The 20,376-nt window shown below is 37.5% G+C and overlaps 1 protein-coding gene across 3 annotated transcripts in view; it reads left to right on the top strand.

The window, feature by feature from the left end:
* Positions 1-20,376, top strand: part of Taf8 (TBP-associated factor 8) — a 99,544-nt gene that overhangs the window by 30,295 nt on the left and 48,873 nt on the right. For all 3 annotated transcript variants that reach the window (XM_090384640.1, XM_090384639.1, XM_090384641.1), the window contains exon 4: positions 13,564-13,626. In XM_090384640.1, the coding sequence (XP_090240766.1) occupies positions 13,564-13,626 (63 nt within the window). The remainder of the gene's footprint in view (positions 1-13,563; positions 13,627-20,376) is intronic.

The raw sequence follows: 20,376 nt of genomic DNA, 5'->3' as shown, positions 1-20,376 counted from the left end.
AGAACAATTCGACCTTCTGGTATCAGACTGCAGAATCTAACAGAAAGCTGGAATATTCAGCTTGATAATATCATCAGAGAAAAAAAAGATCCAGATCCCCCGTGGACTAACTTCACCCTTTCTTCTGATGAATACTTTGAGCAATGGGGTAAAGGCTCTATAGCAGATATTAACATCCAACAACTACATGTTGCTCACTCACAAAAGTACCCACACTTTACCAAGATCTATACTGATGGTTCGAAGTCTGACAGTCGAGTGGGTGCAGCTGCCGTCTTCCCTAATACAACTGTCTCAATTTCACTTCCAACCGAATGCAGCAGCTACACTGCTGAACTCCATGCCATTAAGCTTGCTCTGGAAAACATCTCGCTAATGTCAATAAATAAAAGTATCATATATACTGATCCATGGAGTGCTATTCTAGCTTTGAAAAGGACTTCCCCACCTAAAAATCCTTTATTAAAGTTCATAAAACATAAACTGATGCGTCTTTATGAGCATCAGAAAACTGTTATCTTTTCATGGATCCCTGGCCACAGTGGTATTCCAGGAAACGAATGTGCAGACAGTGCTGCTAAGTATCCTTCCATCATATCCTCAACAAATAACCTAGTCCCATATCCTGATTATAGACATAACATACGGAGAACATCTATGGAACAATGGACACTTCTGTGGAAAATGCAAACCAATAACAAGCTATTCCAAATAAAACCTGAACCACAATTATGGACTTCTAGCCTTCGGAAAAATAGAAAAGAAGAAGTAATCTTAGCCAGAACTCGTATAGGTCACACTCACCTCACACATCTCTATCTGCTTACAGGAAATGATCCTCCTCAGTGTGCACACTGCTCGCAACCACTTACAGTAAAACATATACTCCTTGAATGTAACTTGTTCAGCAATGCCCGACGAATGTCTTTTAGTTTCATTTCAGATCTACAGCAACCTCTCTCTCTGAATAGCATAATAGGTAAAGAAGCAAATCTCTCTGAATTCTTTTTGTATATAAAACAAATAAAAATGCATGACCGTTTCTAACTGCCCACCGTGCAGTTATCATAAGTAACTCAATTAATTTAGGAGGCGCAATATGGCCTAAGTAGCTCTTGCGCCAGAAAACACCACAACAACAACAACAACCAGTTGGGTAGCAGTAATTTTGGCTGATGCCCTTTTTTGTTTTTGCAGAAAAAACTCAAGGTTTATGTGAATATTATGTGATAATGTGAAAGATCAGTGGGTGATTTTACACTGTTACACGAAGTTCTGGGCAGTTCATAACAAATGGCAATGCTGCTAGCATTGCCATTTGTTATTGTTGTTTCAGTAAGGCTTTGATTTTGGAAAGTGAGAGTAGTCCATGTGAGATAAATCAGTGGGCTTAGGGAGATAGCTCCATAGTCTTATTCTTTGCCAAAACTCCATGATAATCCATGCAGAAAACAGTCTACATTTAGTAGTAGTAATCAACTCTCCTTTTTTTCTCAAAACTTGAGACTCTTACTTTAATTCTAACTAGATTATCCTAAACTTGTTTACTGTTCTCATTGTTCACATCTAACCTGGTCGAATGGCCCCGAGTGCCAAGCGAGTGATCATAGCGATATTTCCAAAGTGATTTGAAAGCATCTTTTCTCTAAGCGACAGATTGTAGAGATTGTTAAAACCTTCTTTATTTCAAGTTATTTAATTTTGGCTTTTTCTAAATAAAGAACTAAGCTTAGTATCAAGGAAGGAAAGACACCTTTCTTTTATATTTATATATATGTAACCAATTTCTCTAACACACTAACCACTAATCTCTTATCACTTGGTCACTGGTGGCACCGCTCCTGCCTCCACGTGGCGGGGCTGGTAGTCTGAGTATTAATCTAATACTCAGGGCGAAAAGGAGCAAATATGGATCCATTAATATCACCAACTGTAGAGCCTACGTGCTCGCATGAACTTGAGTCATCTCAAGCAAAAAGAATCAAAAAAGATGATTCTTCACATGACCTACCTGCTTTTCTAATTGTACACTCGTTATCAACGAAACCTCTTAGTAGCTTATCGCCATTTCTTGTGCAGAAAAGCATAGAGGCTGTAGCAGGTACTCCCAAAATTGTCAAACGCCTTCGCTCAGGAGATCTTCTTATAGAGACTTCTAATCCCAGTCATTCTAGACAACTCCTGAAGCAAACGACCTTCGGAGGCCTTCCCATTTCGGTAACCCCTCACAGAACTTTAAACACCTCAAAGGGAGTCATCTCGGAATGGGACCTCCTTAATGTTTCTGAGGAAGAAATTGCCGAAGAACTTAAAGCACAACGTGTTGTTGGAGCTAAGAGAATTATGACCAAACAAGATGGTGTCCTTACACCCACAAGAAATGTTATCCTTACCTTCAGCAGTCCGAATCTCCCAGAATCAGTAAAAGCTGGCTACCTTTCTTGTAAGATCCGACCCTATATACCAAATCCACTTAGATGCTTTAAATGCCAGAAGTATGGCCATTCTCAAACAGCATGCCAAGGTAAAGCAATCTGTCCCCTGTGTGGCTCATCAGACCATTCCCAAACTGAATGTACAGCTGCAACACCAAAGTGTCCCAATTGCCAGGGTACTCACCCCGCATATTCTAGAACTTGCGAATTATGGAAAACGGGAAAGAAAATAATGAAGTACAAGGTAGAGAAAAATGTATCTTACCAAGAGGCACGTAAACAGATATTAAATGTGATGCCTGCCAAAACATATTCCAATGCAGTCAAAAACACTAAAGAATTTTCTACTCAGACGTATATTACTATTCCTCCTAAATTATCTCTTATTCAATGGGCTAGATCCATCCTTGCGGATGGTGAGACACTAACAGCAACAAAGACAAAGAGTCCATCAAATTCTACTAATACAAAGCCATCCAAGCCACAACAAGACGTTCTAAACGCAGGCACATTATCAAAGGAGAAAGATGTTCATCGTACACAAAATAAACCAACTGAACGAACCATGGAAATCGATGAGAAATTAGACAATGATGATGCCTGTCTCATGCTTCATGCTGATGATGAGATGGATATTACTCGCCCAGTCTTTTCAAAACGAGAAAAAATATAAACAGGATCGAGGGAAAAACAAACGATCAGACCAATCCATCTAACCTAAACCCAAGTAATGCAGAAAATTATTCAATGGAATTGTAGAGGACTAAGAAGCAATCTTGATGAATTAAAATACCTAATGCACCAGCATGATCCTGCATGTATTTGTCTACAGGAAACTTATTTATCATCAAATTATAGCCCACACTTCTCACGGTATACACTATATAGACGTGACAGATGTTCTGATTCTCCTGCAAGAGGAGGAGTAGCAATATTAGTTCGTAATAATGTACTATCGAAACCCGTTCAGCTTTCCACTAATCTAGAAGCAGTAGCCGTTCGTATCGCTCTTGGAATTAATCTCACTCTTATCTCCATTTATATTCCACCAAACGCTTCATGTTCCATTGCAGAACTTGACAATTTACTTAATCAACTGCCCCAACCTGTATGCTTTCTAGGTGATCTAAATGCTCATCATCCTTTGTGGGGTTCCCCGAACATAGATCGTAGAGGGAGGATGATCGAAACTGTACTTGATAACCATCACTTAACACTACTGAATAACGGTGTGCATACTTATATCCACTTGCCTACAGGTTCTAGCTCTGCTCTGGATCTGTCCATATGTTCCTCGTCCATTTATCCTAGCTTTGATTGGACAGTATTAACTGACCTTCACAACAGCGATCACTTTCCTATAATTTGCAAAATACAGATGGATACAAACTATACATCTGACCAAAAAATTACATGGAATTTTCACCGAGCTAACTGGGAAAAATTTTCGAAAACAGTGCAATTTGATAACCATTTGATTCTTACTGCATCTATTAATAATGCCACTAGACATATAGTAGAACAACTACTTGGAGCTGCTACCAGCGCAATACCGAAAGTTAACCTTACGAAACAAAGGTATAATAATTGGTGGACAAGGGACTGCTATCTTGCCAAAAGGAAACAAAACAAAGCTTGGAACACTTTTCGCCGAAATGCTACAATGGAGAACCTTATAAACTATAAACGGCTGAAAGCTGAAGCACGCCGAATTCATAGAAAAGGTAAACAGGATGCGTGGATTCGATTCAGTTCTACCATCTGCAGAAACACTGACCCCAGAATAATTTGGAGAAAGATCCGTATCCTCAGTGGAAAGTGTCAACAAACCAAAGCCCCAATCCTGACCTGGAAAGGAATAGATATTTCTTCCCCAACTGATATTGCAGAGGCTTTAGCGGAAACATTTGCAGTCACTTCATCATCTCAATCTTATGAAGACTCATTTAGATGCAAAAAAACGTCCATGGAAAAATATAAAATTAACTTTGTTACAAAACAACCTCATTCTTATAGCCTTCTGTTCACTATAAATGAACTTAACGAAGCTCTCCAGAATTCTAGAAATAGTTCTGCTGGACCAGATGGCATTTTCTATATAATGCTTTGCCACCTCAACTCAAACTCAAAATCTATTCTACTGAAATTTTACAATAGAATCTTTGAGGAGAATGTTTACCCTGATACATGGCATCAGTCAGTTGTGGTAGCCATAGCGAAAGCTGGGAAAGATGCTTCCTCTCCCAATAGTTATCGTCCTATATCTTTGACCAGCTGTTTAGGAAAGATAATAGAAAAGATGGTACACAAGAGACTTGTCTGGATTGTTGAAGATCAAGATGCTATATCATGCAATCAATTTGGTTTCCGCCGTAACAGGTGTACAACTGATGTCCACATCAAGGTTGAAGCTCATATTTGAAATGCTTTTCTTAAAAAACAGCACATGGTAATGATAACTTTCGATATTACCAAAGCATTCGATACAACCTGGAGATATCCTCCAAGACTTATACAAACTTGGACTTAGAGGTAACCTGCCTAGATTCATTCAGAATTTTCTTCACCTCAGGACCTTTCAAGTAAGATTCCAGAATGAGCTGTCCAAAATTCACACACAAGAAGGAGTACCTCAGGGATCGATTTTAAGTGCCACACTCTTTGCATTACGTACCAGTAGCATTATAAGAGACATCCCATCCACGGTAGAAGTTTATATGTATGCAGACGATCTTGCTATTTCCTGTCAATCATCGAACATGGCTACCATTGAAAGACAACTACAGATAGCAATAAACAAAATTGAAACTTGGACAGAAAGCAACGGCTATCAATTAACCGAGGGGAAAACAGCAGCAATACACTTCTGTAAATTACGATCGCTTCATCCGGAACCTGTATTAAAACTGAAAGGCAGAGAAATACCGATGACAGACTCCATAAGATTATTGGGTCTGAATTTAGACACCAAATTAAATTTTCGTAAACATGTGACCTATCTACGAACTACATGCCTCCAGAAACTAAACATCCTTCGTGCAGTATCCTCAACATCTTGGGGTGCTGACAGACAGTCATTGCTGAATTTGTATCGTGCTCTAATCCGGTCACGGTTAGACTATGGAGCAATAGTATATGCATCAGCTAAAAAAATCATCTTATGGTCTGTGAACACCATTCAACACAGTGCCCTTCGATCAGCATTAGGCGCTTACAGAACCTCGCCTGTAAAAAGCTTGTATATAGAAGCACACGACCCTCCACTTTATCTTAGAAGACAACGCCTACTCTGCCAATACGCTGCCAAAATAAGAAGCTTTCCAACTCACCCTTGTTGGGTATACCTCAACCAACCTTTATGGCCAACACTTTATGAATCTAAGCCTAATGAACCCAGACCTGCTGGGATTCGTCTTCAAGAAATAATAAAAAAGTGGAAACTCGATCTCAATAAAATTGCGGAAAATGAAAATATGCCTTTACCCCCATGGAATAGACATCATATAAACATTGATCTTTATTTCGCTCAGTGGCCAAAAAATACCATTCCACTATGTAATATCCGACAGTTGTATGCCAACTATACTTCGCAACACACTGGGAAACTCATAATCTATACGGATGGATCTAAGACCCAATCACGTGTAGGTGCAGCAGCCGTGCTCCCATCGCATGTAATTTCAAAATCCCTTCCAGTTGAGTGCAGCATTCTATCTGCAGAACTATATGCTATACAGCTTGCATTAAGTGAAATATGTCGACAGTCGTCCCTCTCTGTCTTAATATACTCGGATTCACTCAGTGCTATTTCAGCCATACAGAGTAAACGACATTCTCGTCATCCTTTCCTACAAGAAATTGACTTTCTAATCAACCTCTGTCAAAAGAAACAATCTGATATAACTCTTTGCTGGATCCCAGGACACTGCGGAATAGAAGGCAATGAAAAAGCAGACATTGCAGCTAAGTCAGCATCAGAACTGCCAAATAAAACAATGATAGTTCCACACACTGATTTTAGTCCAATCATTATTAGAGAAAGTGAAAATGAATGGGCCCAAATATGGAAAAACGAAGTCAACAATAAACTGCAGGAAATAAAACCTAATCCAGAAATATGGAATTCCAGCATCAGAGAGAGTCGCAGAGAAGAAGTAATACTTGCCAGACTGAGAATTGGCCATACTCATCTTACTCATTTTCATCTATTGGCAAACAAAAATCCCCCACTCTGTGTCCAATGCCAAGTTCAGCTTTCCGTAAAACACATTCTTTTGGTATGCCCTCGATTCAGAAATTCCAGATTGCTTTGTTTTCAGAGTTCATGCAATAACCAGAATCCAGTTACCCTTCAACAGATCTTAGACAATTCTGCGAATATAGAGGAATTGCTTAATTTTATTCGGCAAATCAGATTCGACAAACAAATCTAAAAAAAAACAAAAAAAAAAAGTTTGATTTACATCAAAACTTGGAAAAGACACATCTTGGCCATTGATGCCCTTGTGTCATTAAACCCTTAATCAACAACATAACCTGGTCGAACAAATCTTCTTCAACTCTTTCATGGATTAGAATCAGTGTTGACCTCCATATCATTCTTTGTTTTCTAGAACTCCAAGGCCATCCTAGAAACTATTGAAAATTCCATGAATGGGAAGGGGCATCTTGGAAGTTGTTGTTGTTGTTATTTGGTTTTTAGGGGCATTAGCAACTAAGGCCATATTGCTCCTGGGATATGCGATAGTCAATCCCTGACCTTTCCGTATCCTCCGTATTTGGTGGTCACAGGCTCGAACCCCAGTCTAATCAAGAAGAGTGTGCTACGCACTACTGCTCCTGCCCACCTGGCTACAGAGGTGCCATCTTGGAAGTGAATGTGACATCTGGAGACAGAGAGAGAGCATTCATCACCATACACTGGTTTTACTAATTCATAGGTTTCATTTGGACTTTTCTCTTTTTAATTTTTATACTCTTTTGTGTACATAGAATTCTAATAGATAATAATAAAGTGACAATTGAAGCTCAATTTTATCTGAAGTTGTGTTTTTACTTTACAATTTTTACAAAAGTAACTTTTTTGTATGCTGTATATAATCCTACCCATGCCTTTCACACAACATTTTAAAAAAAAAAAAAAAAAAAAAAAGCTACAGACTTTTGTAATACAGTGAGTTCTCTGTATTCGCTAGTTCTGCTTATGCACATCCAAACTCGTGCAACCCAGTATTTAGACATTTTGATTTTATAGGTTCATCTAACTTGTAGTCAGGTTGAGCTAGAGCAAGCTGAGGTGATTACTCATCTGTTACATGATATCCATGAAGGATACTATATTCCCTGCCTTCAGAATTTTGACATTGTTATTTGTGCTAAATAGACATAAAAACAAATCACTTTTTTTTCATTTATTGTGACTTTAGTTTGATATTGCAAATTTGTTAAATTAATAATGGCCTCTAAGTATGCAGCAAGTGAAAATGCTACTGGCGGTGCAGAAAAACATGCCAGAAAGGCCATAACATTGGATCAAAAACTGTATGTGATAAAGTTCTATGAAAGTAGTTAGGTGACTGCCACGATAAGGGATGTGCTGAATATAAGCGAAAGCACCTTACACATCATTAGAGACAACAACAAAATCATTAAATCAAGCACATTGTTGTGCACTGCTACTTCCACCTACACATGGAGTAATATAATGGAAAAGTTGCTGGCAAAATTTTGAGACACCCTTTGCTAATCAAGTCTGCATGGATTGAAATTCCACAGCAATGCATGAACTGTGGAAGAAAATGTATGTTGAGATGAAGGTACATGACAGCTCATTCTTGGACATCTTTGTGGAAGAAGAATTGGGCACAGAACAGTGTCCATACTTCCACAAAAAAAAAGAAGAGATAAATCAAGGCTGAGAAATATGTGCTATAAGCACTTCTGGAAGTTCATCTATTGATCAACTTCCAGAAGTGCTCATAGAAGTTTCCAGGACCTGCTCCATAGGAGCCAGTTTGCCTTTGTTTGCAGGAGACAATTAAAGGCATTCATACATGTGGTTGCTACCCACTTCTTTGTAGGGCTTCTCTTAACAATGTTTTGTATTGCTGCCTGGCATATACCTGCTCCACCAGGCCTAAATTCCATTAAGCAATCACCTGCTGCTGTTATTTTACTAGGGGGATATCAGTGAATATCATGTACATGTGAAGTAGGGCAGTACATACACTAATATAAAGCCATTGCTTTATATTAATAATATAAAGCAAATTGAGCCATTGCTGCTCTGTTATCTATTAATATAAAGGCATAACATATGAAATTGAGCTCTCTCTTTCCTAAGGGGCTCACATCTGGTGAGTATAGGCTTGGCACACCCAGTGTCCCAAGCTTGAATATCATCATTCTTTTCTTTCTGGATTCCTTTCTATTTCTGACTCTTGTTCTCTCTCTCTCTCTCTCTCTCTCTCTCTCTCTCTCTCTCTCTCTCTCTCTCTCTCTCTCTCTCTCTCTCTCTCTCTCTCTCACACACACACACACACACACACACACACACACACACACACACACACACACACAGGATAATTCAGAATTTTTTTTTTTTTTTTTGGCTGTTGCAGCATAAGCCTCAGGCTTCCTTACAATATATGGCTAATAATAAAATAATGATATTCCCATTTTTAACTTGCCTGCCTTTTTTTTTTTTTTTTTTTTATGAAACCCTAAACATGAAAGATATTAGAACCTATAGTACTTAGTATGGTGTGTGGCGTGAAGGTTGAGAAGAAGAAGAAAGGAGAAGCACGCAAAAGTTCGATTAAATTTACCGGTAAAAGTACTTTGTCGTAACGGCATTTTTATTGTTGCTCGCTCAGTAAACAGACGGTGGGTGTTATCGGTCTGGAGTAGAAGTTAAGTCCCACGGGAGATTGACCCCCTCCTGAAGTGGAGGGGGTAACCTGACCTTTTTTCTTTAGAATCACTAATTGAATTAACTAATTGAATCACAAACAGAGTCATATTGGAAGTTCTGGCGTTGTAAAAAATGTTTGTAACGTAGTTTCACCGCTAAACTTTTTCGAAGCTTGCCATGCTTCTTGTGTGGGCTTCCTTTGCCTTTGTTCACTTTTCATTTTAGATTCGTTTTATCAGCATGTTCGACTCATATATTTCTATACAAGTTTTTGGTATTAGCTCCCTTTTATACTAATGCTTACAAATGCCAAAGCCCTTACTTTAAGGTTGGGTCTCACAACCCCAACAAGCTTAGTGTATTTTAATTTCTTTTTCTATGCTTTTTATCTTTCTGCTGTCTATTTCTAATTTCTTTTCGTTTTGCAGTACAATGCGTTCACCCTCATTTTGCAGTGTAATACGAAGGTGAAACGAACGTTCCTACTTCTATCGCTATTTTTCTTCTTTATTTATTTAAAATACTCCTTTTTCCTTTCCCCTTCCTCAATTTAATACCTCACCCTCATACCATTTGCTTGTTCTAAATTAGATTTCATATCTACACAAAATTAAATCCTACAATAAATTCCACATATTCATTATTTTTTACGACGCCAGAACTTCCAATATGACTCTGTTCGTGATTCACTTAGTTAATTCAATTATTGATTCTAAAGAAAAAAGGTCAGGTTACCCTCCTCCATTTCGGGAGGGTTTAAACTCCCGTGGGATTCAACTTCTACTCCAGACCGATAACACCCACTGTCTGTTTACCGAGCGAGCAACAATACAAATGCTGTTACGGCAAAGTACTTTTACCGGTAAATTTCATTGACCTTTTGCGTGCTTCTCGTGCAGGCTTTCTTTACCTTAGCCGAAAGGAGATACTTGTTGACATTACACTTGAATTTCTGTAGATAGTAATTTTTTGAAAATACATGTGAAGGGAATTTGTTCCAGATAATGGAAGAAGAAGAAGAAGAGTTTGTTCTGTAAGTGTGAAGTTGGACAGTAAAACGATACTGACTGATTGGGGGGGGGGGAGAGAGAGAGAGAGAGAGAGAGAGAGAGAGAGAGAGAGAGAGAGAGAGAGAGAGGAAAAATTATAGAAGCCAATTCAGGAGAACAACCCCTGGAAATATATGCATAGAAAAGGCAAGCAGCAGAAACAGAATATCTATGAGACAGATAGTAGACAGAATTTGTAAGAGATGGGTCAATAATTAACTTAACTGCCCTCTTTTGAATGGACTCTAGAAGTGTGAGAGAGGTTATGGGGCATCGCCGTAGATGTGGGATCTATATTCCATAGTAAGGCAGATTTGCAATTTGTACAGAGTGAACAGCTGTTTGGAAGAAAAGTAATGCCAAAAGAGAAAGAAAACCCAGTTTTTTTTTTTAGATATGCCAAGAGAGATTAAAGGCCAGGGTAATTACTAATAGAGATATGTGATCTTGTCTAGAAATCTGAGTATCATCACAAATGCGCATAGGAGCAGATGAATCCTTTTTGCAAGATATGACAGGACTGAATTTTAGAAGGATTGAAATTAACTAAGTTATCTTTACCCCACTAGAGAATTACCTGGAAATTAGCATTTAAGCAATCAGTAGTGGATATTTGAGAAGTTGAAGCTATTTATGCAGAGCAAGGTTTCTCCAACTGGAAGGTGGAATGCAATGTGCTCTCATCATCAGAACTGTGTATAGGGCTTCCAGTCAATGGAAGAAGGTCATTAATATACAATAGGAAAAGAATGAGAGAAAGAACTGAGTCTTGGGGAACACCAGCATTAGTGGAGAAATTAGAAGACAGCTGTTTACCATGACCCACAGTGAGTGGTCAGATTTTGTAACTGGGTATCCAGTGGTCTGGATACCCAGTTACAAAATAAGACAGATTTGGCATAAAAGACTTCTAAACTTATTTAGAAGTCTTTTATGCCAAACATGATCAACAACCTTTGAAATGTCAAGAGGAACTGCTTTAGTTTCACTAGACTTTGCCGTTGAATTTGGCCATAGATGGGCAACATAAACCAGTATATCACCAATAGATCGACACTCACAGAATCCATATTGGCAATCAGTGATCAGATGGAAGGTTTCTAGTTAGTTTAGGATTTGGTGGTTCATGGATTTCTCTATTACTTTAGAAAGAATAGAAGTAAGTGCAAGGGGATGGCAATTGGATTGGTGAGATTTGTTACCCTTTTTAGGAACTGGCTGAATATGAGCAAATTTCCAAGTAGAAGGAAAACGTAAGTAGAAGGAAAAGGAAAAGGTTTTCTGCCTTTGATCATTTTGTCTTCTATGCTTCTTTCTTGTTGTTTACATGGATATAACTTCACAACTGTGATGGCATGTTGCACTACCAGGGTGCCTGCCTGCCCACTGATGATGAAGCCTGCTAGTTTCGAAACGATCGTCTGGGTGGTGGTATCCTCTGAATATAAATAACAGTAGTCTTCTCTACTAGAGAAGCATTATTTGTTTGAAGTAGTGCAATTCCAGCTATCTTGTTGTGAAGGCACCCACAATATGAGATACTATTAAAATGATGCCTTTTACACTACATACGTAGTTCAAATTTATGGGTTAACTATGGTGTATCTACACCGATATTATATAGTGTTTGTCAGACCCCTTAAAAAACCCATAGTATGTCTGAATTATTACTGCTATCTTGTTTAGATGATCCTGCAATGCTTCTTTAACCAGTGACTCCATTATTTTCCCTGGAACAGAAGTCAAACTGACAAGTCTGTAATTACTCGTGTTACCCTTTGATCCCCCTTTGTGAATTGGAGATACATTTGCACTTCTCCAGTCCTTGGGGACTTCCCCTGAGTCCAAGGATGTTATCATAATTATTCCTAAGGTTTTGCTTACTTCCTTTGCCACCTCCTTTAATATAACTGGATAGATCCCATCTACCCCAGATGCCTTTATGTTTAACTTCACTTAGTGTAGTTAAACCCTTTTAACTAAGTGAAGTTAAAAGTTAATCATTTAACTCCCTGTTACAGTTTGATAAATATCTGGCCCTCTCCTCCTTGAATAACTCCTCTTGTGTGAATGTAGATGCACAATATTCATTTAGTTTGGCAGCTATATGAGAATGATCATCTACAGTCAAACCATTGATATCAATCTTGCACCGTATGGCTAATAATAATAAAGTGGACCAATCTGATTCATCCCCTTCCATTTAGAGTTTATATAAGTAAAGTCTGTGCTGTTTTTCTTTGCTTCGTTTGCCAAAGATTTCTCATAATCTGCCTTTGCTTGCCTAACTCCTTTATGACTTTATTGCAGATTTGCTTGTATCTACCATAGGCTTCTGTGTCGCGTGACAATTTATGTGCATCTCATGCATTTTTCTTCTCTGCACGAGTCTCATTAGGTCATCTGACATCCATTTGGGCCTAAACCTAGAACAGTATTTCTTAGTTGGAACAAAAAGCCTAATAGCTTCCAAAATTACTTCCTTGAATGCTTCCTGTTTAGAATTTGCTGTTGGTAACATCATCAGTTGGTCCCACTGTATAGAACTTAAAAAATACTCTGAGACCACTGTAGTTACCTTTACGAAAGCAAAAACCCTTCCCTTTAACCCTGATGGTAGTTACATCTTTAAGTAAATCCTACATCAGTACACTGTAATCACTGCCATCTAGTGGTTCCTTTATCTGTAAATTCTTAATGCATGAATAATCACTGCTGATAATCAGATCAATAGTGTTATTCCCTCTTGTTGCCTCTCTAACATGCTGCCATAGAAAAGTCATCCAATAGATCTGCAAAAGCCTTGCTAGTGTGCGAGTGACCAATCCACAAGTTCCAGTCCATATCTGGGAAGTTAAAATCCCCCATTATAAGACACTAATTTTTTTTCATTTTTTCCATATATTTTCATATTACTCATCCATGTGTACATCGTGCCTCTCAATACCTGTACTTGTAAATAAAGTTGTTTCGTTGTAATTAAATGAAATAATAATTTTGATAGTATAAATTATTTTATCATTTTATTCTAAAGCCTAAATTTGGAATAACTAATTCCCTTTGAATTAGTTCCCCTAATTATAATTTTTATTTTCCATTTTATAAAACTAATATTTTTGTAATATTCATATCATCTACATGTTAATATTTGTCCTATTTATGCCAGGTTTGAATATTGATTCTTTATCTCAGTATGCTAAAAGACCAAACAAAATTACTCTGGTGGCACGTAAGTATCTGTTCGGGTATAAATTTTATTGAAGTTTATTTTTAAGTAATATATTTTCCTTTTAAATTTTATTAATGAGAACAAATTTTTCAGTAACCAAAAATATTTAAAAACAATACTTTAATATAAAATGCTGTGCTTTTAGTAAGAAGTTTGGTGGTAACAGTAGTGGAAAAAATTTTCATTTTATTTTCATAGGGGACACACACACACACGTGTGTGTGTAAGAATAAGAGAAATTTACCTCAATATGGTACGTAGAACACTTCTGTATGACACTCCAGAAATTAACACAAAATTATTACAGTAATAAAATCAATCATTTGATTTATTTTATTACTGTAACCTGCATTCGGATTACAATCAGACTGTAATCTATTCACATTACAGTAATAAAATAAAATCAATCATTTGATTTTATTACTGTAATCATTTTGCGTTAATTTTATATTCATTTTAATTTCTGGAGAGTGTCATACAGAAGTGTTCTATGTATCATATTGATGTAAATTTCTCTTCTTCTTCTACGAATATTGAAATACAACATAGAATGTATTGAGCATTTTAGCTCTGTTTTATACTATCAAATATATATATATAGTAGTAATATAAAACTTTAAAGAAGCAAAATATGCAGAACAAGGAAAATAACAAAAGTTATTGTATGTCTAATGCTCCAAAATGTGCAGTGCAGCATTAAAGGAAGCAAAAGGATATAAATAATGTGTGGTTTGTAAAATAAATAAAGTGTCTGTGAAAATGGAAATGAAAAGTACACACGGTGCCTGAACTAAGTGAAGTTTAAGGTTTGTAAAATAAATAGTGTCTGTGAAAATGGAAATGAAAAGTACACACGGTGCCTGAACTAAGTGAAGTTTAAGGGATAGTCGAAAGTGGAAGTGAAGTAGTGGTTAAATAGGTAAAAGAATTTGAAAAACCTAGTACAAAAATGAACTGGGACTGAGGAAGCAAGAAATATACAAAAATTTGTACAAAAAATAAAAGTAAAAAATAATAAATAACAAAGAAATAAGTAAATAACACTGTATTCAGATATGGGAGGGCAATTTTAGCAAGAGGTTAAATCAGGGGATGGCAAATATGCAAAATCTGAATATAGTAAATGAGAATATGTAAATTTGTATTTACTTGGAAGTACATTATTAACTTACCATATTTCCCCATGTATAAGACACACCTTTTTTCGAAAAATTTGGGGTATAAAAACTGGGTGCGTCTTATACAATGGTTGTAGATTTTTTTTTTACTTGCATTTCCCGCGTTTTCGCGCTGTTGTCTCTGCACTCATTGTTTCGCACTTGTTACCGGTATATTGGGTTACGTTTTGCCACGTTCTGCCCAGAAGTGGCTCAGAAAAGATTTTCGTACAGTGCTGAATTCAAGTTAAAAGTGATCGTTTGCAAAAGTGAATGGAAATCATGCTGCTGAACGTAAGTTTGGTCCTCCTCCAACTGAGAAAACAATCCGAGACTGGCTACGGGAAGAAGAAGAAACCCTACTGAAAACGCCACGGTAGAAGAAGGCTGTTAGAGGAAAGTCAGCAAAATGACTTGATTTAGAGAGGAAATTGAAGATGTGGATTGAGGAGCAAAGGGCAATTGGAATTCCTGTGTCCACAAAGATGGTTCAGCATGAGGCAAGAAGAATTGCTGATGAAAAAGAAGTTGCTGATTTCAAAGGAGGACACAATTGGTGCTTCAGGTTCATGAAACGGAATGGACTAAGCATGCGTACACGCACCAGATTTGCCCAAAAGATGCCTGAAAGCTATGAGCAGAAGGTCTTTGAATTTCATCATTTTGTCATTCGATGTCGGAAGACACATTAGCTTGAGTTGGGACAGATTGCAAATATGGTTGAAGTCCCCCTTCAATTTGATGTCCCAAGTAACAGAACTGTTGATAAGAAGGGGGTGAAAACTGTAACTGTGAAGACAAGTGGACATGAAAAGAGCCATTATACAGTTGTTCTAGCTTGTTGTGCCAACGGAACCAAGCTGCCTCCTATGCTGATTTTCAAACGCAAAACAATACCAAAAGAAGACATTCCTCGAGGATTGATTGTCCACATTCATGACAAGGGTTGGATGGATCAGGATGGGATAAAGATCTGGTTTGAGAAAGTTTGGAGCAGGAGACCAGGTGGGCCCTTACGCAAACCTGCCCTGTTGGTGCTTGATCAGTTCAGGGCACACATAACAAAAAATACAAAGAAGATTGCTGCAGAGCAAAAAACAAAACTTGCCGTCATACCTGGAGGCTTGACATCTCAGCTGCCATGAGAGACGAATGGAACCAATGGACGAAGTCTTCTGGCGACAATTTGACACCATCAGGAAGAGTGAAGAAACCAACTATAGGAGAAGTTTGTACCTGGGTGAAAAGATCCTGGGATAATATCAAGATTAAGATCGTTGTCAAGTTATTTAAGAAGTATGGAATTTCAAATGCCATAGATGGAACTGAGGACGAGGCAATATATGAAGACAGTGATTCGTCATCAGACACAGATGAGGACAAGCTAATGGATGGGAGTTTTGACAGTGATGAGTTGTATGAATTTTATGATGAATAAAACTTGAGTTCAATAACTTTGTAATACATTTTTTTTTTTTTTTTTTTCAAATTTCGGGCCCCAAAATTAAGGTGCGTCTTATACATGGGGAAATACGGTAATTTTTACACTGCATAGGGACCACCTATGCAGTGTAAAACGATAAAGGTCGCATATTTGCTCCTCCCTTTTTCTAATACTACAGACAAGTTTGGAAATGCAGTATCTGATATATGGTGAGGAGTAGTCCCCTGATGAATTTCCTGGCTATATATCATATTTTCATTTACTATATTTAGATTTTGCATATTTGCCATCCCCTGATTCGACCGCTTGCTAAAATTGCCCTCCCATATCTGAATACAGTGTTATTTACTTATTTATTTATTTGCTATTTATTATTTTTTACCTTCATTTTTTTTGTACAAATCCCAGTTCATTTTTGTACTAGGTTTTTCAAATTCTTTCACCTGTTTCACCACTACTTCACTTCCACTTTCAACTATCCCTTAAACTTCTCTTAGTTCAGGCACCCCCGTGTACTTTTTTATTTCCATTTTCACAGACACTATTTATTTTACAAACCACACATTATTTTTATATATTTATATATACATACAAGGTGATCCAAAAGTCAGTAAACAATTAAAGAATTGGTATTTCAGTGAATTTTTGACGTATGGTAATGAGATTAGCGCAGAAATGCATAGAATTACGTGGGTTTTTTTCCGAAAAAAAATGTCAAAATTAGTTCCAAATATGCCCACCATGTGGCGCTGTACCATGAATGCTGTCGTGCAAGTGAATGCAATAAAGGCACTGCAAGAACAATAACTAAGCAGTTTATTGAACATTTGGGAAAGAAAAAGAAAAGAAGCTAAGTGGTCATGTTATCATTACCGGATAAAGCACTGTTGGTGAAATGTTATTACTTTAATGCTGAATCTACAACTGCAGCTTTGCGATCTTTCCGTCAGCTGAAGGGTATGCAACGTGGTAAAGGACCTATGACTGTTGTAGGACTAAAGATTATGATTAAGAAATTTGAGACAACTGATTCGTTACAAGATCATCCACAAAGTGGAAGACCATCAACATGTGCTACAACTGCGGCTGCAATTGAGGAAGACACGGATACTCTAATGGCATCATCATCACATGGAGAAGCAAGCTCTCGTGAAGTTTCACGTCAAACTGGCGTCCCATATGCGAGTGTGTGGAGAGCACTAAGAGTAGTCTTCCGTAGGTATCCGTACAAAATCAACACCGTCAAGAACTTAGGCGTCCTGATTTTGCAAAGCGGGAAGCATTTGCATTATGGTTCTTTCAGCGAATTGAAGAACATGACAAGTGGCTGTCAAATGTTTTGTGGACGGATGAAGCCCATTTCACTCTCAATGACACTGTAAACACACACACACACACAATTGCAGAATTTGGGCGACGGAAAACCCTCAAACTTACACGGAAACTTCATTGCATCCGTCAAAAGTAACGGTGTGGTGTGGACTCACCTCTTCTTTTGTTATAGGGCCATTTTTCTTTCAGGAAATCAGTGGCTCTGGTTTTGAAACATCACAGGTAAGCGTTATGCTGACCTGTTACGAAACTGCGTTATCCCTAGCCTGGGGGAAAGGCAAGCTTTGGATGTTGTGACATTCATGCAGGATGGAGCACTACCCCATATTGCTTCTCCTATGAAACAACTGTTACTCTCAGTGTTTGGAAAGAATCGAGTGATAAGCCGTCACTCTCAGCATGAATGGCCACCAAGGTCTCCAGACCTGATGATTTTTGATTATGGGGCTACCTGAAGTCATGGGTTTACAGAGATCACCCACCATCATTGGCAATGCTAAAAGGCTCTATACGATGACAGGTATCAATGATACCTCCAGAAATGCTGTTTCATGCTGTCCATAACGTGTTACTCGTCTTCAGACAGTGCTCGACAACAAAGGCCACCACATCGAATATTTACTATAATGAGGCGCTTTGTGGTGTTACAAATCTGGCCCCACCTAGTGGACATATTTGAAATAATTTTGACATTCTTTCGGAAAAAACCCAGTAATTCTATGCATTTCTGCGCTAATCTCGCTACCATACGTCAAAAATTCACTGAAATACCGATTCTTTAATTGTTTACTGCTTTTTGGATCACCCTGTATATATAAAATGAAGCTGAACTTACGCCCCTCCCCCATTCATTTATATCATTTATTTGACGCAAGTTCTTTTGTCTTATTCAACTCTTCACAACTTATTTAATTACCTTTTTTATGGGAATCCATATACTGAGACACGTGCACTAGCATCTCACTGTACTTCATTCTGCTTTTCTCACTTGAGTGGGAAGAGCAGGCTGAAATACAGTAAGATGCCAGTGCTCCTTCGTCTCTGGTTGAAAGCGATGGATTGAAGTTTATTCATTCATGTCTCATTCATGATTACTTGAACCTTAACTGCTAATTTTAACTTTATTTCCTGTATAAATTATTCTCTAAAACTTTACTTTTGATTTATGGAAGTTTTTTTTTTTTTTCTTTCATCTGTTTTATTGGAATCCCTTTTTTGAGAGTATGTGGAAATGTTGGGTTGATCATCAATGCAAACTTCTGCGGAAGCTCGGTGAAATTCTACAGGTATTATTATCTCCTCTGCATCATATGCTGTGTAATGATCAGCTGGATGCAGTTCACTAGGTCACCAAACAGCCTATGGGCTATGGAAAGAAAAGTAACTTTTTTTTATAACGAACTTTGCTCAAGTTGTTGAGCAAAGTTGGTTGTAAACAAGACAGCTATATATTATATGTATAAGGTCTTCCTGGTTGGGGGAGGGTGGTCTGTATAGTCCATGCTCTGAAAAATTCCTTTTTTCTATCATGTACTACAGATAACATGTTTGAGTGTTTTAGGTTTGGCAGGTGTCCTTCTGAGATGCATTGGTGGACAGTATCACTGCTTGCTATGTGTGCCCATTTCTTTTTTAAGCCATGTTAGTATATATGCATAAGCACCTTTTGAAGTCTTTACCACTTCTGTCCATCCATCCACAACTCAATTTCCATTGGACAGATTTTCATGAAATTTTATATTTGATTCATTTAGAAAGATTTGTCGCCATCCCAAATTTCTTTAAAATTTGACATATAGAAATCCACAATTATTATTATTATTTTTTTTTTTCCCATACAATTTGTGGCGCTTCCGTAGCCAGGTGGGAAGGAGCAGCAGTGCGTAGCACGTGCTTCTTGATTAGACCGGGGTTCGAGCCCGTCACCAACAAATACGGAGGATGCGGAAAGGTCAGGGAATGACCACCGCATATCCCGGAGCAATATGGCCTTAGTTGCTAATGCTCCTAAAAAAAAACCAAACAACAACCCATACAATTTGTATGTAAAAAAAAAAATTCATACATTAAATGTAGTTTTAATGCAGTATTGTCAGCTTTAGACAGTCCATGCATGCTTCATGTGTATTGTTATGCAAAATTTGTGAAGTGATACATATATATGGGGGGAGAGAGAGAGAGAGAGAGAAAGAAAGAGAGCGCGAGAGCAAAAGAAGAAAAAGAGACTTAAAAAATTAATACAAAGGGCATTTAAAAATCGTATGCTATGATTTATACATAAAATCATATGCAGAGCATAGACGATAAAGTTAAAAAAAAAAAAAATTAGGGAGATAAAAAGTGATGGAAGGGGTTAGAAAGTAACAACAAAAAACAGTATAGTGACAAATGGGCCTGGAGTACTGGGGTCCATAGTTTTTGGTGTTAAAAAACAGTATAATCAGAGAAAAATAATTCCAAAATTGATAAAATAATTACAAAATTGGCAAAATAAGGATGTTGCCAGATAACTTACAAAACTCGCCTCTTGTCAGGTGTCAATGGCCAGAATTGCAAGCAGAATAGCAACAGGTGTCTTCATTTTGGATGTAAACCACAAGCCAAAGGGTAAAAAGCATAAATGTAAATAAAAATGGGAATAAAATTTTTTGTTACCAAAATAAATTAAAATAAAATTTTGTGAACAAATAAACGTTAGGAAAAGGTGGCAACACAAATGTACGCAGGAAAAAAATGAAACCAAAACCGAATAATGCATGACAATGGGATACAAATATAAAGTTATGCAACAGCAGCATCTAATGATAAAAATTTTGT

The sequence above is a fragment of the Mastigoproctus giganteus genome, chromosome 11 (assembly GCF_048544385.1).
Source record: "Mastigoproctus giganteus isolate SK-2022 chromosome 11, ASM4854438v1, whole genome shotgun sequence".
NCBI lineage: Eukaryota > Metazoa > Arthropoda > Arachnida > Uropygi > Thelyphonidae > Mastigoproctus > Mastigoproctus giganteus.
This window is presented reverse-complemented; position numbering and strand designations above follow the sequence as displayed.